Source organism: Musa acuminata, chromosome BXJ2-3, assembly GCF_036884655.1.
Source record: "Musa acuminata AAA Group cultivar baxijiao chromosome BXJ2-3, Cavendish_Baxijiao_AAA, whole genome shotgun sequence".
Lineage (NCBI taxonomy): Eukaryota > Viridiplantae > Streptophyta > Magnoliopsida > Zingiberales > Musaceae > Musa > Musa acuminata.
The window spans coordinates 33344101-33362044 of NC_088340.1; the positions used below are offsets into that span (position 1 = coordinate 33344101).

Below are 17944 nucleotides of genomic sequence, written 5' to 3' on the forward strand. Positions count from 1 at the left end.
TTTTGTAAGCGTGATTCTTATCTGACCGTTAGATTCTAAATCAACGGATGTGATGTCCGGAGAGAGTACGTTATGGATGATGGGATATCTGCGCAGTTCCTTCCTCGTGCCACTTAGTATGGCTTCTTCCTTCCATTGCTCTCCCATGGATTCCAAAGCTTTGCTCGCCGCCAACTCCAAACCCCCCGTCTTCTTTCCTGCAGCCGTCGCCAAAGCCTCACCGAACCCTCCCCCCGATGCCTTCCGCTCCAAGCCCCGACAGCCTCCGGCCGTCCGAGCCCTCAAAGCCCCCAAATTTGCCGAAGCGGACGCCTTCCCGGACTCGCTCCCCCTCCATTCGAAGAACCCCCACGCCATCTACAAGGACATCCAGCGCTTCGCCCGCCTCGGCCAGCTGAAGAAGGCCCTCACCATCCTCGACTACCTCGAGCACCGCGGCGTCCCCGTGAACGCCACCACCTTCTCCGCCCTCCTCGCCGCCTGCTCCCGCCTCAAGGCCCTCGCTTTCGGCCGCCAAATCCATGTCCACTTGAGGATACACGGGCTCGAGAGCAATGAGTTCCTCCTCGCCAAGCTCGTCGAGATGTACGCCTCTTGCGGGTCGCCGGACGACGCAAGGCGGGTGTTCGCGGAGCTCTCTCCCAAGAGCGTGTACCCGTGGAACGCGCTGCTCAAGGGGAACGTCGCCGGCGGCCCCCGGTGGGGCCACGTACCGTTGGCTGTCTTCTCGGAGATGCGGGGAATGGGAGTGGATGCGAACGAGTACACGTTCTCGTGCCTGCTCAAGAGCTTTGCGGGCTCGCCGGCCTTCGCTCAGGGCACAAAGGCGCACGCTCTCCTGATCAAGAATGGATTTGCAAGTGCTTCTGTGCTCTTACAGACCTGTTTGATTGACATGTACTTCAAATGTGGCAAGATTCACATGGCGATGAAGGTCTTCGATGAAATTACCGAGAGAGACATTGTTCTTTGGGGAGCGGTGATAGCAGGCTTTGCGCACAATGGGTTGAGATGGGAGGCTTTGAAGTACTTGAGATGGATGGGAAGTGAAGGGATAGAGCCCAATTCGGTAATAGTAACATCAATTCTTCCAGTGATTGGAGAGCTCGCAGAACGGCATTTAGGCCGTGAGATTCATGCTTTTGTGTTAAAGAGGTTCAGGAACTATGACAAAATGGTATTTGTTCAATCAGGATTGATTGATATGTACTGCAAATGCAGGGATATGGTGTCGGGGAGGCGGGTTTTCTATGGGTCTAATGAGCGGAATGCAGTGTCATGGACTGCTCTGATGTCAGGATATGCATCAAACGGCAGGTTTGAACAGTCTCTGAGATCAGTTGTTTGGATGCAGCAGGAAGGAATCAAGCCAGATGTTGTCTCGATTGCAACAGCTGTCCCTGTTTGTGCCCAACTGAAGGCATTGAGACAAGGGAAGGAGTTACATGCTTATGCTGTGAAAAATTGGTTCTTACCAAATGTCTCCATGTCCACTTCATTGATGACCATGTATTCAGCATGTGGAAACTTGGAGTATTCCTGCAGATTGTTCGATATGATGGAGAAAAAGAATGTCCTTGCTTGGACAGCCTTGGTTGATTCATACCTGAAGAATGGCTGCCCTTATGATGCATTGCATGTGTTTCGATCCATGCTCCAAGCTAACCGGAGGCCAGATGTTGTTGCATTAGCTAGGATTTTGAACACTTGCGGTGAGATAGGGGCATTAAAACTTGGGAGGGAAGCACATGGTCAACTGTTGAAAATGAAACTAGAGTCAGCACCTATTGCTATAGCAGAAGTAGTGAAAATGTATGGCAAATGCAGAGATGTTGAGACGGCAAGGAAGGTGTACGATAGGACCGAGACTAAAGGATCTCTAAGTTGTACATCTATTATAGAAGCTTATGGTTTTAACTCTCAGTACAAAGAAGCTATTTATCTCTTTAATTCAATGCTATTGAATGGTTTTGTTCCAAACCATTTCATGTTTGATGCAATCTTGAGAATTTATGAGAGAGCAGAGTCGGTTGATGCAGCTCTCAGAATATTTAATATGATGATCCAAGAGTATGATCTGAAGGCCTCCGAAGAAAATTATGACTGCATTATCAACCTTCTTACTCGTGTAGGTCGGATCAATGAAGCGCAGAAGTTTCTCTATTTAAGATCCATGTTGCTCTCTGTATGATGTGCATGTCACTTGATTTCTGGCTGGGGATGCTTCCCTTGATATGGTCTATTTTCTGGAATCTGAACATTGAGTTGTTGATTTGGATCAGAGGGAACAGGTTCTTCAGATATCTAATCATTAGCAGCTGAACTGGCTGATACTTGAAAATGTTGTCCAATCTCTCAAGAACTTATTACTGTTCTATATGTTCATTGCAGCTGATGGATCCAGGGAGGGGAGGATCATTCCCGTATGCCTAACAACATAAAGGATCCAAGTTTGCTGTGATTTAGTTTTTTATTTTTTTGTTTAAAAATACCAGTTCTCCGGGAGGGTAGGGGAAACAATGTACATACTAGACAACTGAATTCCAAGTCTGAACTCCATCCCTAGCTGTTGAATTCTTCTTTTATTATTTGACACTACCAAGAATAGCATCACTGTAAGTTTTTCATCTTACTTTTTGATTTGAGTACAGCTTATCGGATGGCTAAGCAGGCTTAAACTGCTAAAACAGATTGTTCCTTCACTTTGATGTTTTGTATAATGATCTCGTTAGGTTGTTCTGATACAACCTGAAAGTTTTAACATATCTTTCTATTTTTGAAAACAAAAGGATGAAGCACCCATTTTTCTGACAATTTCTGATCTCTCTAACTCTTTTCCTGTATCAGCTGCATCAGCATATATTATCTATAAACCAAAATCTTTGTGAAGATATTATAGTGATCAATGTATTGTGTCTACAGTTTAAGTAATCAAAGGAACTAAATCATTATTAGAACTAAAGCCTACTGCAATGCGATACATTTTGCAAGTAATAAAAAGAATCATGTCTATGATTCATGGTTGTAGAGATAAGAGGAAATATTTTCTTATCAATCAGAAAATATTTTTTCTCTCATATATTGTGATGGTAGCCTGTACAAAAGCGAAAAGCATTTGAGTGGGAACAGATGTTACACGAACCAGGACTTAGAATAAGAACTTTTAATTATGCCCAGCCTTAGCATTTGGATTTGTTGAAAATTTTGGAAGAGTTGATGATGAAATTTATGCAGAATATTATGTAGCTCCCCTTAAAGAATAATGATGAATTGATGATAACAAAAATGATACATTGATAATTATGTCAATTTTTGATATATCTATAAAAAGATGACTTGATTAGAATATAAAATTCTTGACAAAATTATGGAACAATCCTTTCTTTAGGTCTAACTATTTCTTTTTTTTTAATCCTTGAGAAGCAATTCAAGTAATGAGCATGAATCTTTAATGACCACAATCAGAGACCTTCCTGTATCTCAAAGCAGCTGATGACTCCATTGCCTATAGAAATCTTGGCCTGCACATTTGGCTTTCAGCATTTTGCACTATGTATTCTGGTTCTTGTTATCAATCTGTAATATACTAATATGACAAGTTCATTGTTTGGTTAAATGCTTCATACTTCTTGCATGCCTGATTTCTGTTTACATTGTCTTAATCTGTTGTAATTTTGTTCTCAGTGAGTATTAGCCTTAGAGAGGCAAAGACCGTCAGATCATGAAGAGGATCTCTTTGCTGCAGCAGCAGCTGCTGCTGGTTTCCATGTGATGAACAAAGAGAGAAGCCAGAATGCGTCAGGTTTTACGACAATGCTGTCGATGTACAGCCTAATAATTGCTCATCATGTCCCTATTCTCAAGTCAATTTGCTGGCCTGCCTGCTGTAGTGTTTGCATCATTTCTCCTCTCTCCTCTCTTCTCAGATTTGAAGCTTGGTTGGAGTCTGACCAGATCTTGAGCTGCAAGAGGTGAAACCATGTTGCTAAGTTGCTCATCTTTATGGAGCTATGGCTTGCAAGGAAGCATGCAAAGCTATTACAGATCTGTGAAAGTGTACCTACCACACTGTTCATCTCCTGCTGCTGCTACTACTGCTGAAATCTGAGGCACCAGTTACATTTGGGGTACATGTAGTGGAGGAGCTAAGGAATCCCTTGTGAATGTAGCCAAGATACTTGGCTTTGTTTCAGAGGACAAAAACCTAATTGTGACTCTTAGTTCTTCATCTTTGGCCATAGAATCTATTATGTTATGGTCATCTTCATGTACTACTACTCTTTACTAGAATATTGTTGGTGTCCTATGAGCAATGCACAAAATTGCCTACAAGCTTTGGACATCATACTGCAGTTTCAATTACACAAGCAATCACCCAAGCAAGTCATGTTTGATCTTGGGTGATAGAGTGTTCATGAATGATCTTTGCAATGTGAGGCAAGAGGGAGACTTTTTTCTTGGACTACTTCAATCAAAAGTACAGCATCTTCTCTTATATGCTTTGGACCATTACCCTACTTCGGGTGACAAGCCAGTGTAGCCTTCCCTCTGGTTGAAGGACCTGATGTGGTGAGGCTTTCAAACAACAAAAATAAGGAGAAGACAAGAGAGAGAGAGATGGGTGCTGAAAGCTAATTTGCATCTCGACAGCAGTAGGTTTTGAAGCAACAAAAACAAGGAGAAGACAAATATGAGAGAGAGAGAGAGAGAGATGTGAGAGTTGGATGCTGTCAGCTAAATTGCATCTGGGCAGCAGAAGGTGGGGTAAGAGGAGTCAGTGACTGCAACAGAAGTTTGCAGAGTAATGACCAAAGAAATAATAGTGGAATTGACACTGATATATATAAGATGACAAGAAATTAAGAAATTTTTATCCCAAAGACTGATCCATAAAAAAAAAAAAACACAACCGAAGATCAAATTATATGATAGCAATTAAAAAGAGGGGGGACATTTCATTGTCTTATTTCCTTAGATCCATGTGCAGGTCAAGATGCTTAGGAAGACAGCGAATCTAGTTGAAGCTCCGGAAAATGGCTGCAAAGATCTCACCACCAGAATCCATCGTCTGACCTGTAACTTTCACGGTTATTCCATCGCAGATATATGCTAGATATGATGTCTCTTTTAAGATCTTGTGATTCCTCAAACAAAGGTTCGAGGGATGACCGCTGCAACGCCAACCACCACCTTCTCATCTCCGTCCCCACTCCACACATTCTTCCTTTCATGAATAGGTTTCTGTAGCTTCATGACGCCATCCCACTTCACGCAGTCTTCGGCTTTAATACAAAGTGCAGATCACAGGAATCAGTGGAGGACTTGGGGTTCTACAGTGTTGTCGGTAGAAATGGAATTGATCTTTTAATCATGCTTTTGTTTGCTATATGATATCAGCATGCATAAATGATCTCTGTATTCAACACACAGGATAGGCAAATATGTGTAACAAATCAAGAGAATTATTTACTCTACAGCTATTCCTTTCGACTCAGCTGTTCACTGAATAACAAGTGGTCAGAATGAATGACCATTATTTTGTCTCATGCTAATCTAATGGTTTATACAAGGAAAACAGTATGATCTGCTACTTGAGCAGCTTGGCATAAGCTTTTATCTCTTTTTTCTTTTATGTAATATAAGGATGCTTTAGTGCGCATATAATCAGAGAGAGAGAGAGAGAAGTCAACCATATCAGGGAGATGCCAGAAGAGGGAAACAAATATCAACCATTTGCTTAGAGAAATCAACAGGAAGGATTTGTTTCATTGCTAAGCTATGGGCTGATAACATCCATAGGAAGAGAAGAAATCAGCAGGAAGGATTTGTTTCATTGCTAAGCTATGGGCTGATAACATCCACAGGAAGAGAGAGAGAGAGAGAGAGAGAGAGAGAGAGAGAGAGAGAGAGAGAGAGAGTCAACCATATCAGGGAGATGCCAGAAGAGGGAAACAAATATCAACCATTTGCCTAGAGAAATCAACAGGAAGGATTTGTTTCATTGCTAAGCTATGGGCTGATAACATCCATAGGAAGAGAAGAAATCAGCAGGAAGGATTTGTTTCATTGCTAAGCTATGGGCTGATAACATCCACAGGAAGAGAGAGAGAGAGAAAGAGAGAGAGAGAGAGAGAGAGAGAGTATATATGCAGTGTAGGGCTTCCAACTATTGAGGACTGTTAGCTGCTTGTTATTGCGGCAGCTATTTAGATGCCTCCGGGGGTCGATGTGATCTTGTTCTACCTTCCTTTGGCATGCGTCTCTGGTTTCTCTCTCTAGGGCTATGGTGGGTGCAGTAGTGTAGATTGATGTGAGGCTTACTGCATGCATGCAGCTGAAATCCCAGCATCAGAACAAGTAGCTCATGGAATTCTTCACTTCGCTGTTTGGAGATCACATCAATTGAAGAGTAGTTTCGTGATCATTCATTTCTCCGGGTTTTTACCCAAGCAGATTCGTATCTGCGTGAGAAAAGGAATGAGGGCTTCAACAGTGGGAGTGGGAGCGGGAGGAGGAGGAGGAGAGGCTGTCGCTTGAAGCCATGCGTGGGGTTGATGTCGCGAATCCAATGGCAGGAAAGATTCCCCCCGACAACAAAATCTAGGGGAGGAAAGCATTCCGTTCCCCTCCCGAGGGGGCCCCACGCACACAACACGCGAAGGGTCCCACCATCGGCTTCCGCTTTCCTTATAAGAGCTTCGACTCGCTCACCATCCCCTCCGGCCTCTGGGATTGATCTCCTCCTCCTCTCTGCCGCATGCATGATAGAATTCTTGCGTTGGACTCTGCGGTGAGTGAGTTGCAGGTAGATAGAGGAGGAAGATGAGCATGGAGGAGGTGGAGGAGGCGAGAGAGGAGGGGAGTCATGGCAGCATGTTTGAGGGAGGGGTGGAGGTGAGGGTGTTGGTGGTGGATGACTCCCCGGTGGACAGACGGGTGGTGGAAGGGTTGCTCAAGAGGAGTGGAGCCATGTTTCAAGGTGAGATCAGTGAGCAGGAGATGGTGTTATGCCCTTTTTTTTTTTTTTTCTGTGTGGTTTCAGATTTGGTTGGTGTCTTCTATGATCAATTCATTCTTTCGTTTTCCCTTTTTGTCTTTTTAGCTCCTTCTGTTATCTTTTTTCTCTTAGATTCTAAGCTTTTTCAAAGAAATAAAAGTTATCTTAGAATTTGGCATGTTTTATTGGTGTAGTGATTACTTCTCCTTTCTTCTCTCTTCTGTTTAGTGTTTGCTGTACAAATTCAAAGTTCTTCAGTCTCTCTCTCTCTCTCTAAAGACACATCATCTATATCTTTCAATAACCCCAGTGCTGGATGTTCTTTCTTTTGCTAAAAATCTGTACTTGAAATGTGGATTGGTATGATGTGTAGTCTGGGGACTATCTACAGTAGGCATCTCTTGAAACTGGACCACTATCTTCTGAGGTATATTTTTTGGGGACCATTCAGAATCTAGTAGCAAATATGCATCTTTCCATCAGTAAAATCCCTATTTTCCACTGGCAATTGCATTGTTAAGGTTCTTCCATGTATGATCATGAAAGAAAAATGTAATCTATATCTACACAAAAATTGGTTTCCAACTATTGCAGAACATACATGAGGGATTTTGATCTATCTTTTTAGTTTGCTCTGCAACTGTTGCCGACAGATCTAAGTTACAAAGTTCAAAGCATTTAGTTATGCTTTGTCCATTGACAGATTTGTTTCAATCATTTTGATGGGACCAACTAAAATCAAGCATTAGGAAGCAATCTATGATGATGAAACTAGAAAATTTTCATGTGATAATTTGGTAAGTCAATTTCACCAGCAATCAACATCCTTTTGTTGCTACTGTCAATTCCAATTGAAAGTTTCATTTCTAATTGGAAGACTTCCAAAGCCTGATTCCTCAAACAAGCTATTTTCATGCAGTTATAGCTGTCGATAGCGGAAAAAGAGCAATGGAAGTTCTTGGATTGACTGAAGGGAAGGAGGCTGAACAGCCTACTGTTGATGTAAGTCACATTGTCGATCGAAAAAAAATGGCAATCTTGCAGAAAGATTATGTAGTTCAACTTTGCAGTAACTCTAAAAAATAATGTAGGATCCAAAGATAGACATAATCCTCACCGATTACTGTATGCCGGAAATGACTGGTTATGATCTTCTAAAGGCTGTCAAGGTAATGATGCTTCATTTTCCCTCTGCTTCACATTTCTAGTCATATCTATTGCTGTTAATCATAAGCAATTCTTGATATTGCTTTTGTCACATATCTGTCTTAAATTTCAGGAGCAGAGCAGTCAAAAACCTATTCCTGTGATCATAATGTCATCAGAGAATGAGCCACAGAGAATCAGCAGGTCTGAAGCTTCCTTAATTTTCATTTCCAGTCCATATGATGTTAATATGAGATCATATCAAACAATCTGTTTTTAGCACAAATATGAACAAATCTAGATACAAAACTCGGTAGCCAAGCAAACATTTTATACAGATACCTAACCACAGCTCATTATCAAATATCTGTTATCTGAAAAGATTTGGCCTAATTCTTCTTCTTTCTGTCACTATAACAACTACAAAGCAAGTCAAGTTAATCCAAGAATGAGAAAGTAGAAACTAGCTTTCTATGTACGCATTGATCTTAGATCCCCATAATTTAATGAACCATTATAATCACAGACAAGCAAGTTTCTATTACATTGGTCACTTTGAAGCCTTTCTTGGTCCTAAGGAAACCAATTGACTTTCTAGGCATGCCATGTGTTATCTATCAGGATATATATATAATCTAGGATAGAATGATTTTTCCTTCTAAAGTAGGATAGAGTTGTGGATTGAGAGGTACACTGGATGGACAGAAAAACTTGATTCAAGTTTTGCTTTTATGATTTGCCAACTAGATATTGGTTAACTTTTGTTGAATAGTTCCTTTTCTTCAATGACATTGATGTTCCCCAAACTTAAAGCAAGCTATGAAATGATTGTGGATATGTAGATCCAATTGTGTGGTTGATATGCAAAAGAAATCACTGCAGTCAAAAAGTTTTTAGCTAGAAAATTATCAGAGTAAACTTATCATTTTACCTTTTATCATTGTCCATCGACATATCATATGCTTTTCCTATCCACCCATCTGAACTGGCATCAAACAACATAGTCAACAACTTATCATATGCTTTTCCTATCCACCATCTCCATGACTTCTGGAAACTGCTTTTCCTGTTGAATTGTCCTTCTGGTCCTTGCTTTAAGCTAAACTGAAGATTTTGATGTTTCTTCCTCGACTAATGCCAGCAACACCAATTGATCGCCCATTTGTTTCATTGTAGGTGTCGAGCTATTGGCGCTGAGGATTATCTTCTTAAACCTCTTCAAACAAATGATGTGCTGAGACTGAGGGATTATGTTCGACCGACAGCGTTATCACCCAAAACAGGCACCAAAAGGAAGATCGCAATAGAAATGATGGCTGAGAACAGTGGTTCGGAGAGGAGACCATGCCTTGCTGGGTTGGCAGTGGCCTGATGATAATCATTCAAGCATGATAAGGAGGCTCTCATGCTGTAACAACAATTTAGTGCCTATCATAATATATCCCACCTCTCCTTGTGCTCTCAGTAGTGAGTTTGCTTGTTGGTGTGAGTGGATGAATCAATTACAGACAACTGTTCTTCTGAGTTCTTGTGAATGTTCTCCTAATTAAATTCCATAAAAGTTCTGATTCTTCTAGGCTTGTCTGCTTGCATTGGACTGTCAATTTTAACTCCTTAATTCTGTGTCTATAAGGGTGCTTCTTTGCAACCTGAAGATTTTTACTGCCACCTGAATGTTTATCTGATAAAATAACCTTGTGTTGTAAGATCTTACAGGTTCCAACACATCATTATTTCTGTCTGACTCACCATAATCACAAACCCAATTCAGTAAATATTCTTTTCCTCCACTACATCAAATTTTAGATTACTCCTACACTGATACCACCAAACATTGAATGTTTGATGCACCAAGATCTTGCACTACTGTTCTTGAGGAATCTCAAATGACACTGAGTTGATCTTAATCAAAAACTCTTTTCTCTGCTGCCACAGATATTAAACAGCACTTGTTATTAGAACTAGAAGCAGCTAATCCAATAGAATGCCAGCTTTATGATCAACATTTTGTTTCCACCAAGGAGAAAACTTCAACTAAAAGTTCTCAGATTATCATTATAACTGATTTCATTTATAATCAGCTAACGCTTTTTTCAGGCAACATCCGTGTAGTTGCGGCATCACCGACTACTATATGTTTACTTTGTTCTTGTGTATGTTGCTCTGGAGGCCTGAGTAATATATAAATTGTGGGAGATATAGCGAAGATATTAGATGATCAAGAGCAGGGAAATCTGTCAGTTTGTTCAAATGCAAATCCTTTCCATTGGCTCTTTCATCAGCTGATCCAAAGTCCTCCGTGTATTGTAAATGAAGGTTCTTTTTCGATGAGATAGATCACCAGCCACAAGTCCATATCTCTTCATTGTCAGTTTGCTCGAATGCAAATCCTTTCCATTGGCTCTTTCATCAGCTGATCCAAAGTCCTCAGTGTACTGTAAATTAAGGTTCTTTGTGGATGAGATAGATCACCAGCCACAAATATATGCCTCTTCATTGAAACCTCAAGCCAGCTGCATCCTGCTGGCTTCTTGAGGTCTCTGGTCTTCATCAGTCTCCTGACCTGCTCAACACCTTCCCACCTCCCATCTGCAGCATATATATTTGACATCACCACATAGTTTCCAATGTTTTCAGCCTCAGCATCAAATAACTGATCTGCCACCATCCGCCCAATTTCCACCTCCTTGTGGATTTTACATGCTCCCAGCAGCGTACCCCACACATTGGCATTAGCCTCACAGGGCATGTCCAATATAAACTCATAAGCTTCTATCAGTTGTCCTCTTCGAGCAAGAAGATCCACCATACAGGCATAGTGCTCCATTGTAGGTCTAATACCATGAATCTCAATTGTGGACTTGAAAAGCCTCCACCCAACATCAATTAACCCTGCATGACTGCAAGCTGACAGAACAGCAGTCATGATAACATGATCTGGTTTTACATGGGCTTCAAGCATATCAGAGAAGACTCTGATTGCCTCTTCTGCCAATCCATGCATTGCATAGCCACCAAGCATAGCAGTAAAGGTTACCAAGTCCTTCTTGGGGCTTGCCTGAAAGAGTTTGTATGCATCATCTAAGCTTCCACATTTCGAGTATGAATCTAAGAGAGCACCTTCGAGGTGAATGTCGTATAGAGAAGTACGGATCACATAGCCATGACACTGCCTTACCAGACAAGGAGAAGCCAGACGTGCACAAGCTGGAAGAATGCTCATGATGCTCAGAGCGTCAGGTCTCATGCCCTCACTCTGCAACTGATGAAACAGAGTAAATGCAAGATCACTGCAATCGTTCTGAGCATAAGCTTGCACCATGAGATTCCAAGTTGTGAGATCCTTTTCACACATCTGACCAAAGACCATCTCTGCATCCTCTGAACGACCATGCTTCAGATAGCCTGAGATCATTGTATTGCCTGTGATGACATTCCTTCCTGTCAAGTTCAAGAAGGTTCTATGTGCACCCTCAGTGCTCCCACACTTTGCATATGCATCAAGTATCGCATTTCCAACAGTAATATGACTCACGAAACCAGCACGAAAGGAATAAGCATGAGCTTCTCTGACCTTTCTTATGCCATATGTAGTGCTTGCCCGAAGAACACTCAAAATTGTTATAGAGTCAGGTTGTATCCCTTCGCAAATCATTTGAGTCAGGAGGTCAGCAAACTTCTCCAACTGTTCATTATTGATACAAGCTGAAAGCATTGTGTTCCATGATATTATATCTTTCTTATTAATACCCCTAAAAGTTTGTAGTGCATCCACTATGTCACCGCACCTTCCATAGAAATCAACGATAGCATTCCCTAAAGATGTTTCCTGGCACAGTAGATTCTGCCGAATAACATAACCATGGATCTTCCTTCCCCCTTCTACATCATACAGTTGAGCACATACAGGAAGAATGCTTAGGAAAGTAACTGAGTCAGGTTTTGTGCTACCGATCAGCAACTGCTGAAGTAAATCTAATGCCTTTGAGGTCCACCCGTTGATGGCATATCCAGCAATCATGGTGTTCCATGTCACGAGGTCCCATGAATCCAATCTACCGAAGATATATTCAGCTCTCTTCATGTCTCCAACCTTTGAATAATGCGTCAGAAGTGAATTACAAATAGAAAGTTGCACATCTAAACCATGCCGCAGAATGTAACAGTGGAATTCATTTCCACGATGCCAGCCACCTTCCGTGAATGCACAGATAGGAAGAACAGTCACAAGTGTTGTATCATTCGGCAAGAAATTCATCGACACCATCCGAGAGAACAGTCGGAATGCCTCAGCAAATAACCCACACTGAGAGTACCCTCCAATCAAGGAATTCCATGATACCGTGTCCTTCGAAGATATGAGCGAGAACACTTTGTGAGCATCATCGATGATGCTACCGCATTTTGCGTACATCGACACAAGTGCATTTCCCACCAAAGTATCAGTGTCTAATCCAATCTTGATCACGTAAGCATGGACACCTTGCCCTGTCTTCAGAACGTTTAGCTTGGCGATAACCGGAAGGATCACAGCAATAGTCACCGCAGTAGGCTTGACACCCTCGACACCACACCCATGCATGGAGTGGAACAAACGCATCGCGTCCTCGGAAAGCCCCGCACGAGCATATCCCGTCAACAGCACGTTCCAAGTGACCGAATCTCGCTGACCCACCTCCTCGAAAACCTGGCAAGCATCACGCAGCGCTCCAAATCCGGCATACATGTCGATCATCGCCTTCTGGACCGCCACGATCCCCGCGAATCCCGCCTTCACAGCAAACCCATGGACGGCCCGTGCGTGTCCAGCGACACGAAGCGCCGCCGCGGACTTGACGACGGCGGCGAGCGCAAAGCCATCGGGCCTGAGCCGGGCGCCAAGCATTCGCACGAACACGGAGAGCGATGCCTGGTAATCGCGGCCCGACGTATGGGCCCTGATCCTCTGGTTGCATGTTCGGAAGTCGGGTACGGGCATTTCCTCGAGCAGGTAGCGGGCGGTCTTGACGGGCGATCGTTCACGGGGCATTCCGAAGCCATGAGAGGAGGCAAGTGGTTCAGCGGAGAGGGATCTGACGACAATGGATGTTGGAAGAGGGCGAGCCGAAGGGTTGGGATCCGAGGAGAAGAAGGTGACGACGGGCTTGGAACTCGGTCGGATGGCTACCTTGCGAGTCCAAATCGGGACCATCAAAGCATAGCATGGCAACTTCTTCTTCGCCTACAGACGCATCCTGATGCGTTTAACAAGGGTGGATATGACTCCACGTTGGCTATCCGAGAAGGCTTATTATCTATCTAAATGTCATGCACAAAATACAATAGCAATTTACGGACCCATATCGAGCCATGCAACATATATCACTTGGTTACGTTAGCCATATCCATATCCATATCCCAAGGCCCTAAGTGACCATATGTCGCCGTTTAGACATAGGAAAACCTCTATATATTTGGCCCATTAATTACCAAACTGGAAAGTCTCGTCTTGCTCGATCAAGAGGATTAAAAATCTTCTTTGCATAAAAGACCATCAGAACACTAAATGTAGTCGAATAAAGCAGCTTAAAACTCGAATGGAAAGATGAAACGTAGGAAAGAGTGATCCATCCTCAAAATCTTATCCTTGGAACGGATCGACGGCCGTGATTCAGCCACCAGCTGCTGCGTTTGGAGTCCTCTCTCCTCTATAAAAAGGCTTCGTCGTCGAGTCTCTCCACTTCCTTGCGTACGTGATGTTCTCTTTGCTTTCTTAGCTTCCCTCGGCGCGGGCGACAGAGAGTCTCATCCACCTCGATCAACCTTTTGGCGCTCCGAGCACAATTGGAGGTGTTCTCTTTGGCCTTCCTTTTCGAGTTTTCTCTCTCTCTCTCTCTCTCTCTCTCTCTAAAAACCTTCAATTGGGTTGCATACTCTTATGTACTTCTGTCCTTTAAATCATTTTTGGGTTGACTATTTTATGGTTCTATGATGCTTGATAAGTTTATGCTTTAGATTTACCTTATAGATGGGCAGTTATTATTCTGCTGGGGGTTGAATGTATAGGTATATGAATGATTTCTAATATTCACAAATCGTATAAATGTAGAATGTGATAGAAACATCCTGCATAATGGTGCAGAATATGTATCTGATGTTGTAAGAGCTATGGTGGTGCAGAAGGTGACTGCTAACATGGACTCAGCGAATACTAGAAAGGATGGAGGTGTTGGTGGTAATATTCCACCACGGGGGAGAAGTGCTGAAGAGCCTGATGCTGGAGAAGGCAACGCTGCTGTTGATGACCCGAACAAGGACAAGGAAAGTGTAGGGAAGGACTCACAGGAGGATGGATGGCAGGTGTACACAAGGAAATCCAGGAGGAGGAGAGCTGGACGTGCCTCATTGAAACCTTGGGGTTCTTCTGTTTCTTCACCAAAAGCTGGTTGGTCTTCTGGTAAGGATTGTGCTCCATTGGAACCTTGGGGTTCTTCGATTTCTTCACCAAAAGCTGGTTCGCCTTCTGGTAAGAAGGATTGTGCTCCATTGGAACCTTGGGGTTCTTCAATTTCTTCACCAAATGCTGGTTGGTCTCGTGGAAACAACAGTCTCCAAAACAATAAGAATCGGCCTCTTGGCAGAGGTAATTCTAAGCAGAAACCACGGCACATGGCTTCAGCTCCGGTTATACCTCCGCCTCTGCCACATGGCTGGCAGTGCGCAACAAGGTTTGGGCCATCTAGTTCTCAATCGAAGGTAGAAGAAGACTGTCATGTTGAGGTTGCTGATGCGAAGGAGGAGGAGGAGGAAATAGTCGATGACAGCGATGATGATCTCACTAGCGATTATGATACTGATGCAAGTCAAAGGGGCCACGAGACCAGAAGGAAGAACAAATGGCTGCAGAAATTTTTCGGAGAGATGGATGATCTGACGGCCGAAGAAATTAGTGATCTAACCAGAGAATGGCAGTGTCCTGCATGCCACGGTGTTCCTGGTGCCATCCGCCGTTACAAGGGCCTGCAGAGTCTCGTGAGCCATGCAAAGACACGGAAGAAGGCCCGACTAAAGCTTCATGGAGAGTTTGCTTCAATGTTGGAAGAAAACCTTGGTCGTAGAGGAGCTTCTGCCGCACCTGCCGGTAAGGTGTTTGGCAAATGGCAGGGGCCGAAGAACATGACGACCGATCATGAGATAGTCTGGCCTCCAACGGTGATTGTCATGAACACCCGACTCGATCATGATGAGAACGAAAAGGTATTTGTACTTGAGGATTGCTATTTTGCGAACTTGTGTTCCGATTCATGTTACTGTTGTTCTTCTACAGTGGATTGGGATGGGAAACCAAGAGCTCCGCGACTGTTTCAGCTCATATGATGTAGTGAAGGTCCGCCATTCCTATGGCCCTAATGGGCACCGTGGGATGAGCGTTTTGATCTTCGAAGCCACTGCGACGGGCTACTTGGAGGCCGAGCGGCTGCACAAGCATTTTGCAGAGCAGGGAACCGATAGGGATGCATGGGCACACCCTTGCCGGAGGCTGTTTTGTGCAGGTGGTAAGCGGCAGCTGTATGGTTACTTGGCCCGGAAAGAAGACAAGGATTCCTTCAATCGCCACTGTCATGGTAGATCTCGTCTGAAGTATGAGTTGAGATCATATCAGGAGAAGGTTGTGATCCCGACGAAGCAAATGCGTGAGGACGCTAAGCAACTCCCCAGGCTCGAGAAGAAGGTCAAGAGGCGAGAGCGACAGTACCAGACCCTCGAACAAACCCTCGATGACATAACCCAGCTATTGCATCAGGTCATGGAGGAAAACAGCGCTGTGAAGCTTAGGGCCAAGCTCCAGCATGAAGAACACAAAGCACTGGTGATCTTATTCTTCATGACCTCTGTTCCACGATCACTTTGGACTTTGATCTTTGCATTGGCTTAATGATGTTTAGATGGACAACCAAGATAGATTTCTCAAGGAACAAATGGACAAAATTCACAAGATGACTAAAGAGAAACAGAGGAATTTTGAGAAGCAGCTGCCGGAGGAGCGTGCAAAGGCAAAAGATTCGGATCAGAGGCTCAGGTAAAGCTTAAGTTATCTACGAACACTTTCGTAAGCTTTATGATGATGACAGTGACGGTCGTAGAAATATATACAGGAACGAAGAGATCGAAAGGTTCATCAATAGCCAAGTTAAAGAGGTGGAGAAATTTGAGGCAGACAGAGAGAAGCTGAAGCATGCACATGAGCAGAAGAAGTTGGAACTGAAGAAGAGACGTCAAGCAGAGAAAGTCGAGCTGGCGAAGGAGTTGGATGCTGCGCTGACAAAGTTGATGGAGAAATACACTCCTGCTGGTTTCCATGCCTCCTCCACCAGTAGCTCTTAGAGGTTTTAGGAGAAGAGGAATCGTGTACAGAATCTTTCTTTCATTTGGAAAAGACATAAACATGACAGAGTCCATTTGATCTGTGTCTTACTAAACTTGTGTGAAATTAGAAGTCCTCTCTGTTTGGCAGATAATGAGGGTAATAATGGAAAGATGACACGCCACGACGTCAGTCGCACCTGGACGACACTCTACCCAAAGAGGACAATAATGTCGACGCGATGTGCGCTGACGTCACCCGCTCTCAGACAACGATTTCATCGTTATGACCCAACATGCTTGGCCGAGGCAGAAGAGAATGGCGATCGAGGCATGCCCATACCCTGCGGTAGTTCGGTTCTTCACGCCACGCCATCTCAAAGTCAGACGCTACCTGCCCCCTATAGGCGGGCAGCTCAGGAAGCAGTATGCTTCCCTATAAATACCCTCTCATTCATTAGAAAAGAGGGGGCACACACACAAAGATACTTCTTCATCTGAAACCCCCTCCGCATCTGCTAACTTGATCGTCGGAGGGGTTGAGCTGAGAACCTCGGCCCAACCTTTGTGCAGGTGCGAGGCCGAAGGTCCCCTCCGGACGCGCAGACGAGGAGTTCCTGCCCGGAAGAGATGACTACACCATCCCGATCGGACACCGCCCCCGACCTCCTCAGCGGGCTCGAGGAACATCGTACAAGATCCCTGCCCATTCGGACCCGAACCAAGCCGTGTTGGCCTCGAGGCCACGACATAAAGTTGTTTACACTAACAGATTGGCGCTAGAAGGAGGGCCGTCCGAATTTCGAGCGATCAGCAGATCCACTATGACGAACTCGCTGCTGTGGGGTTGTGTTCGGTCAGCACCCCAAAAGAAAATCTCTCGCGTGATGAACCCCGAGACGAACGCCCCGCCACAACATCGGAGCGCTACTGGCGGTTGTTCAACAACCCGGGTTTATTGCCGCCCGACGATGCCCCCGTCGGACCGCCGCCTGTTTCGCCCGAAGCCTTTTACGACCTCGCTCATCAAGTCCGAGCTCTGACGGGCGTGGTGCAAACTATCATCCTGCTCGTCTCCCATCCGACGCCCCCGCATATGACCCAGCCTTTGCAACAGCGGGAGCCCTCCACCTGGACTCATGCACCACTTCCCGAGTTCCCCACTTCGCCTCGGAACCGATAAGCCCAACTCGGGAACCAAGGGGCGAAAAATCTGGTGACTCACCCGGAGCCCGAGGCGCTGTCTGTGGACTCAACGAACGCCCTGCGAGCCTAGCTGCGCCTTGTTAGTTAACGACTCGACGAAGTACAGTAGGAGGTTCGTAGGTCAAAGGGAGAGCTCGGGGCGAACGGACACCAAGGGTCCCTATTCGTGCCCGAAATACAAGATCAAATGATTCCACCGCACTTTCGGCTCCCTTCGCTGGACGCCTATGACGACGCCACTGACCCGACCGA

General features: G+C 44.4%; 4 protein-coding genes across 6 annotated transcripts; 3 read left to right on the plus strand and 1 right to left on the minus strand.

Annotated features, from left to right (window-relative positions):
- Positions 1–64: 64 nt before the first annotated feature.
- On the plus strand, positions 65–4419 carry LOC135607781 (pentatricopeptide repeat-containing protein At1g71460, chloroplastic-like). 3 transcript variants are annotated; one of them, XM_065099851.1, is made up of 3 exons: positions 65–2615; positions 3685–3802; positions 3927–4419. In XM_065099851.1, the coding sequence occupies exon 1, from the start codon at positions 77–79 to the stop codon at positions 2189–2191; it is 2115 nt and encodes a 704-aa protein (XP_064955923.1). In that variant the 5' UTR covers positions 65–76; the 3' UTR covers positions 2192–2615; positions 3685–3802; positions 3927–4419. The 3 variants fall into 3 exon arrangements, with proteins under 3 accessions (XP_064955923.1, XP_064955922.1, XP_064955921.1); XM_065099850.1 differs by having other exon boundaries at positions 65–3824; XM_065099849.1 differs by having other exon boundaries at positions 3685–4419.
- A 1761-nt stretch (positions 4420–6180) lies between these two features.
- On the plus strand, positions 6181–9719 carry LOC135607786 (two-component response regulator ORR2-like). Its single transcript, XM_065099859.1, has 5 exons — positions 6181–6979; positions 7917–7999; positions 8089–8166; positions 8277–8347; positions 9320–9719. The coding sequence occupies exons 1-5, from the start codon at positions 6823–6825 to the stop codon at positions 9513–9515; spliced, it is 585 nt and encodes a 194-aa protein (XP_064955931.1). The 5' UTR covers positions 6181–6822; the 3' UTR covers positions 9516–9719.
- On the minus strand, positions 8399–13528 carry LOC135607785 (putative pentatricopeptide repeat-containing protein At5g08490). Its single transcript, XM_065099856.1, has one exon. It carries the CDS (start codon positions 13332–13334, stop codon positions 10512–10514), a length of 2823 nt encoding a protein of 940 aa, XP_064955928.1. The 5' UTR covers positions 13335–13528; the 3' UTR covers positions 8399–10511.
- A 768-nt stretch (positions 13529–14296) lies between these two features.
- On the plus strand, positions 14297–16524 carry LOC135606518 (protein SUPPRESSOR OF GENE SILENCING 3 homolog). The gene is made up of 4 exons (XM_065097548.1): positions 14297–15379; positions 15450–15992; positions 16069–16202; positions 16279–16524. Exons 1-4 carry the CDS (start codon positions 14318–14320, stop codon positions 16505–16507), a joined length of 1968 nt encoding a protein of 655 aa, XP_064953620.1. The 5' UTR covers positions 14297–14317; the 3' UTR covers positions 16508–16524.
- The last annotated feature ends 1420 nt before the right edge of the window (positions 16525–17944 follow it).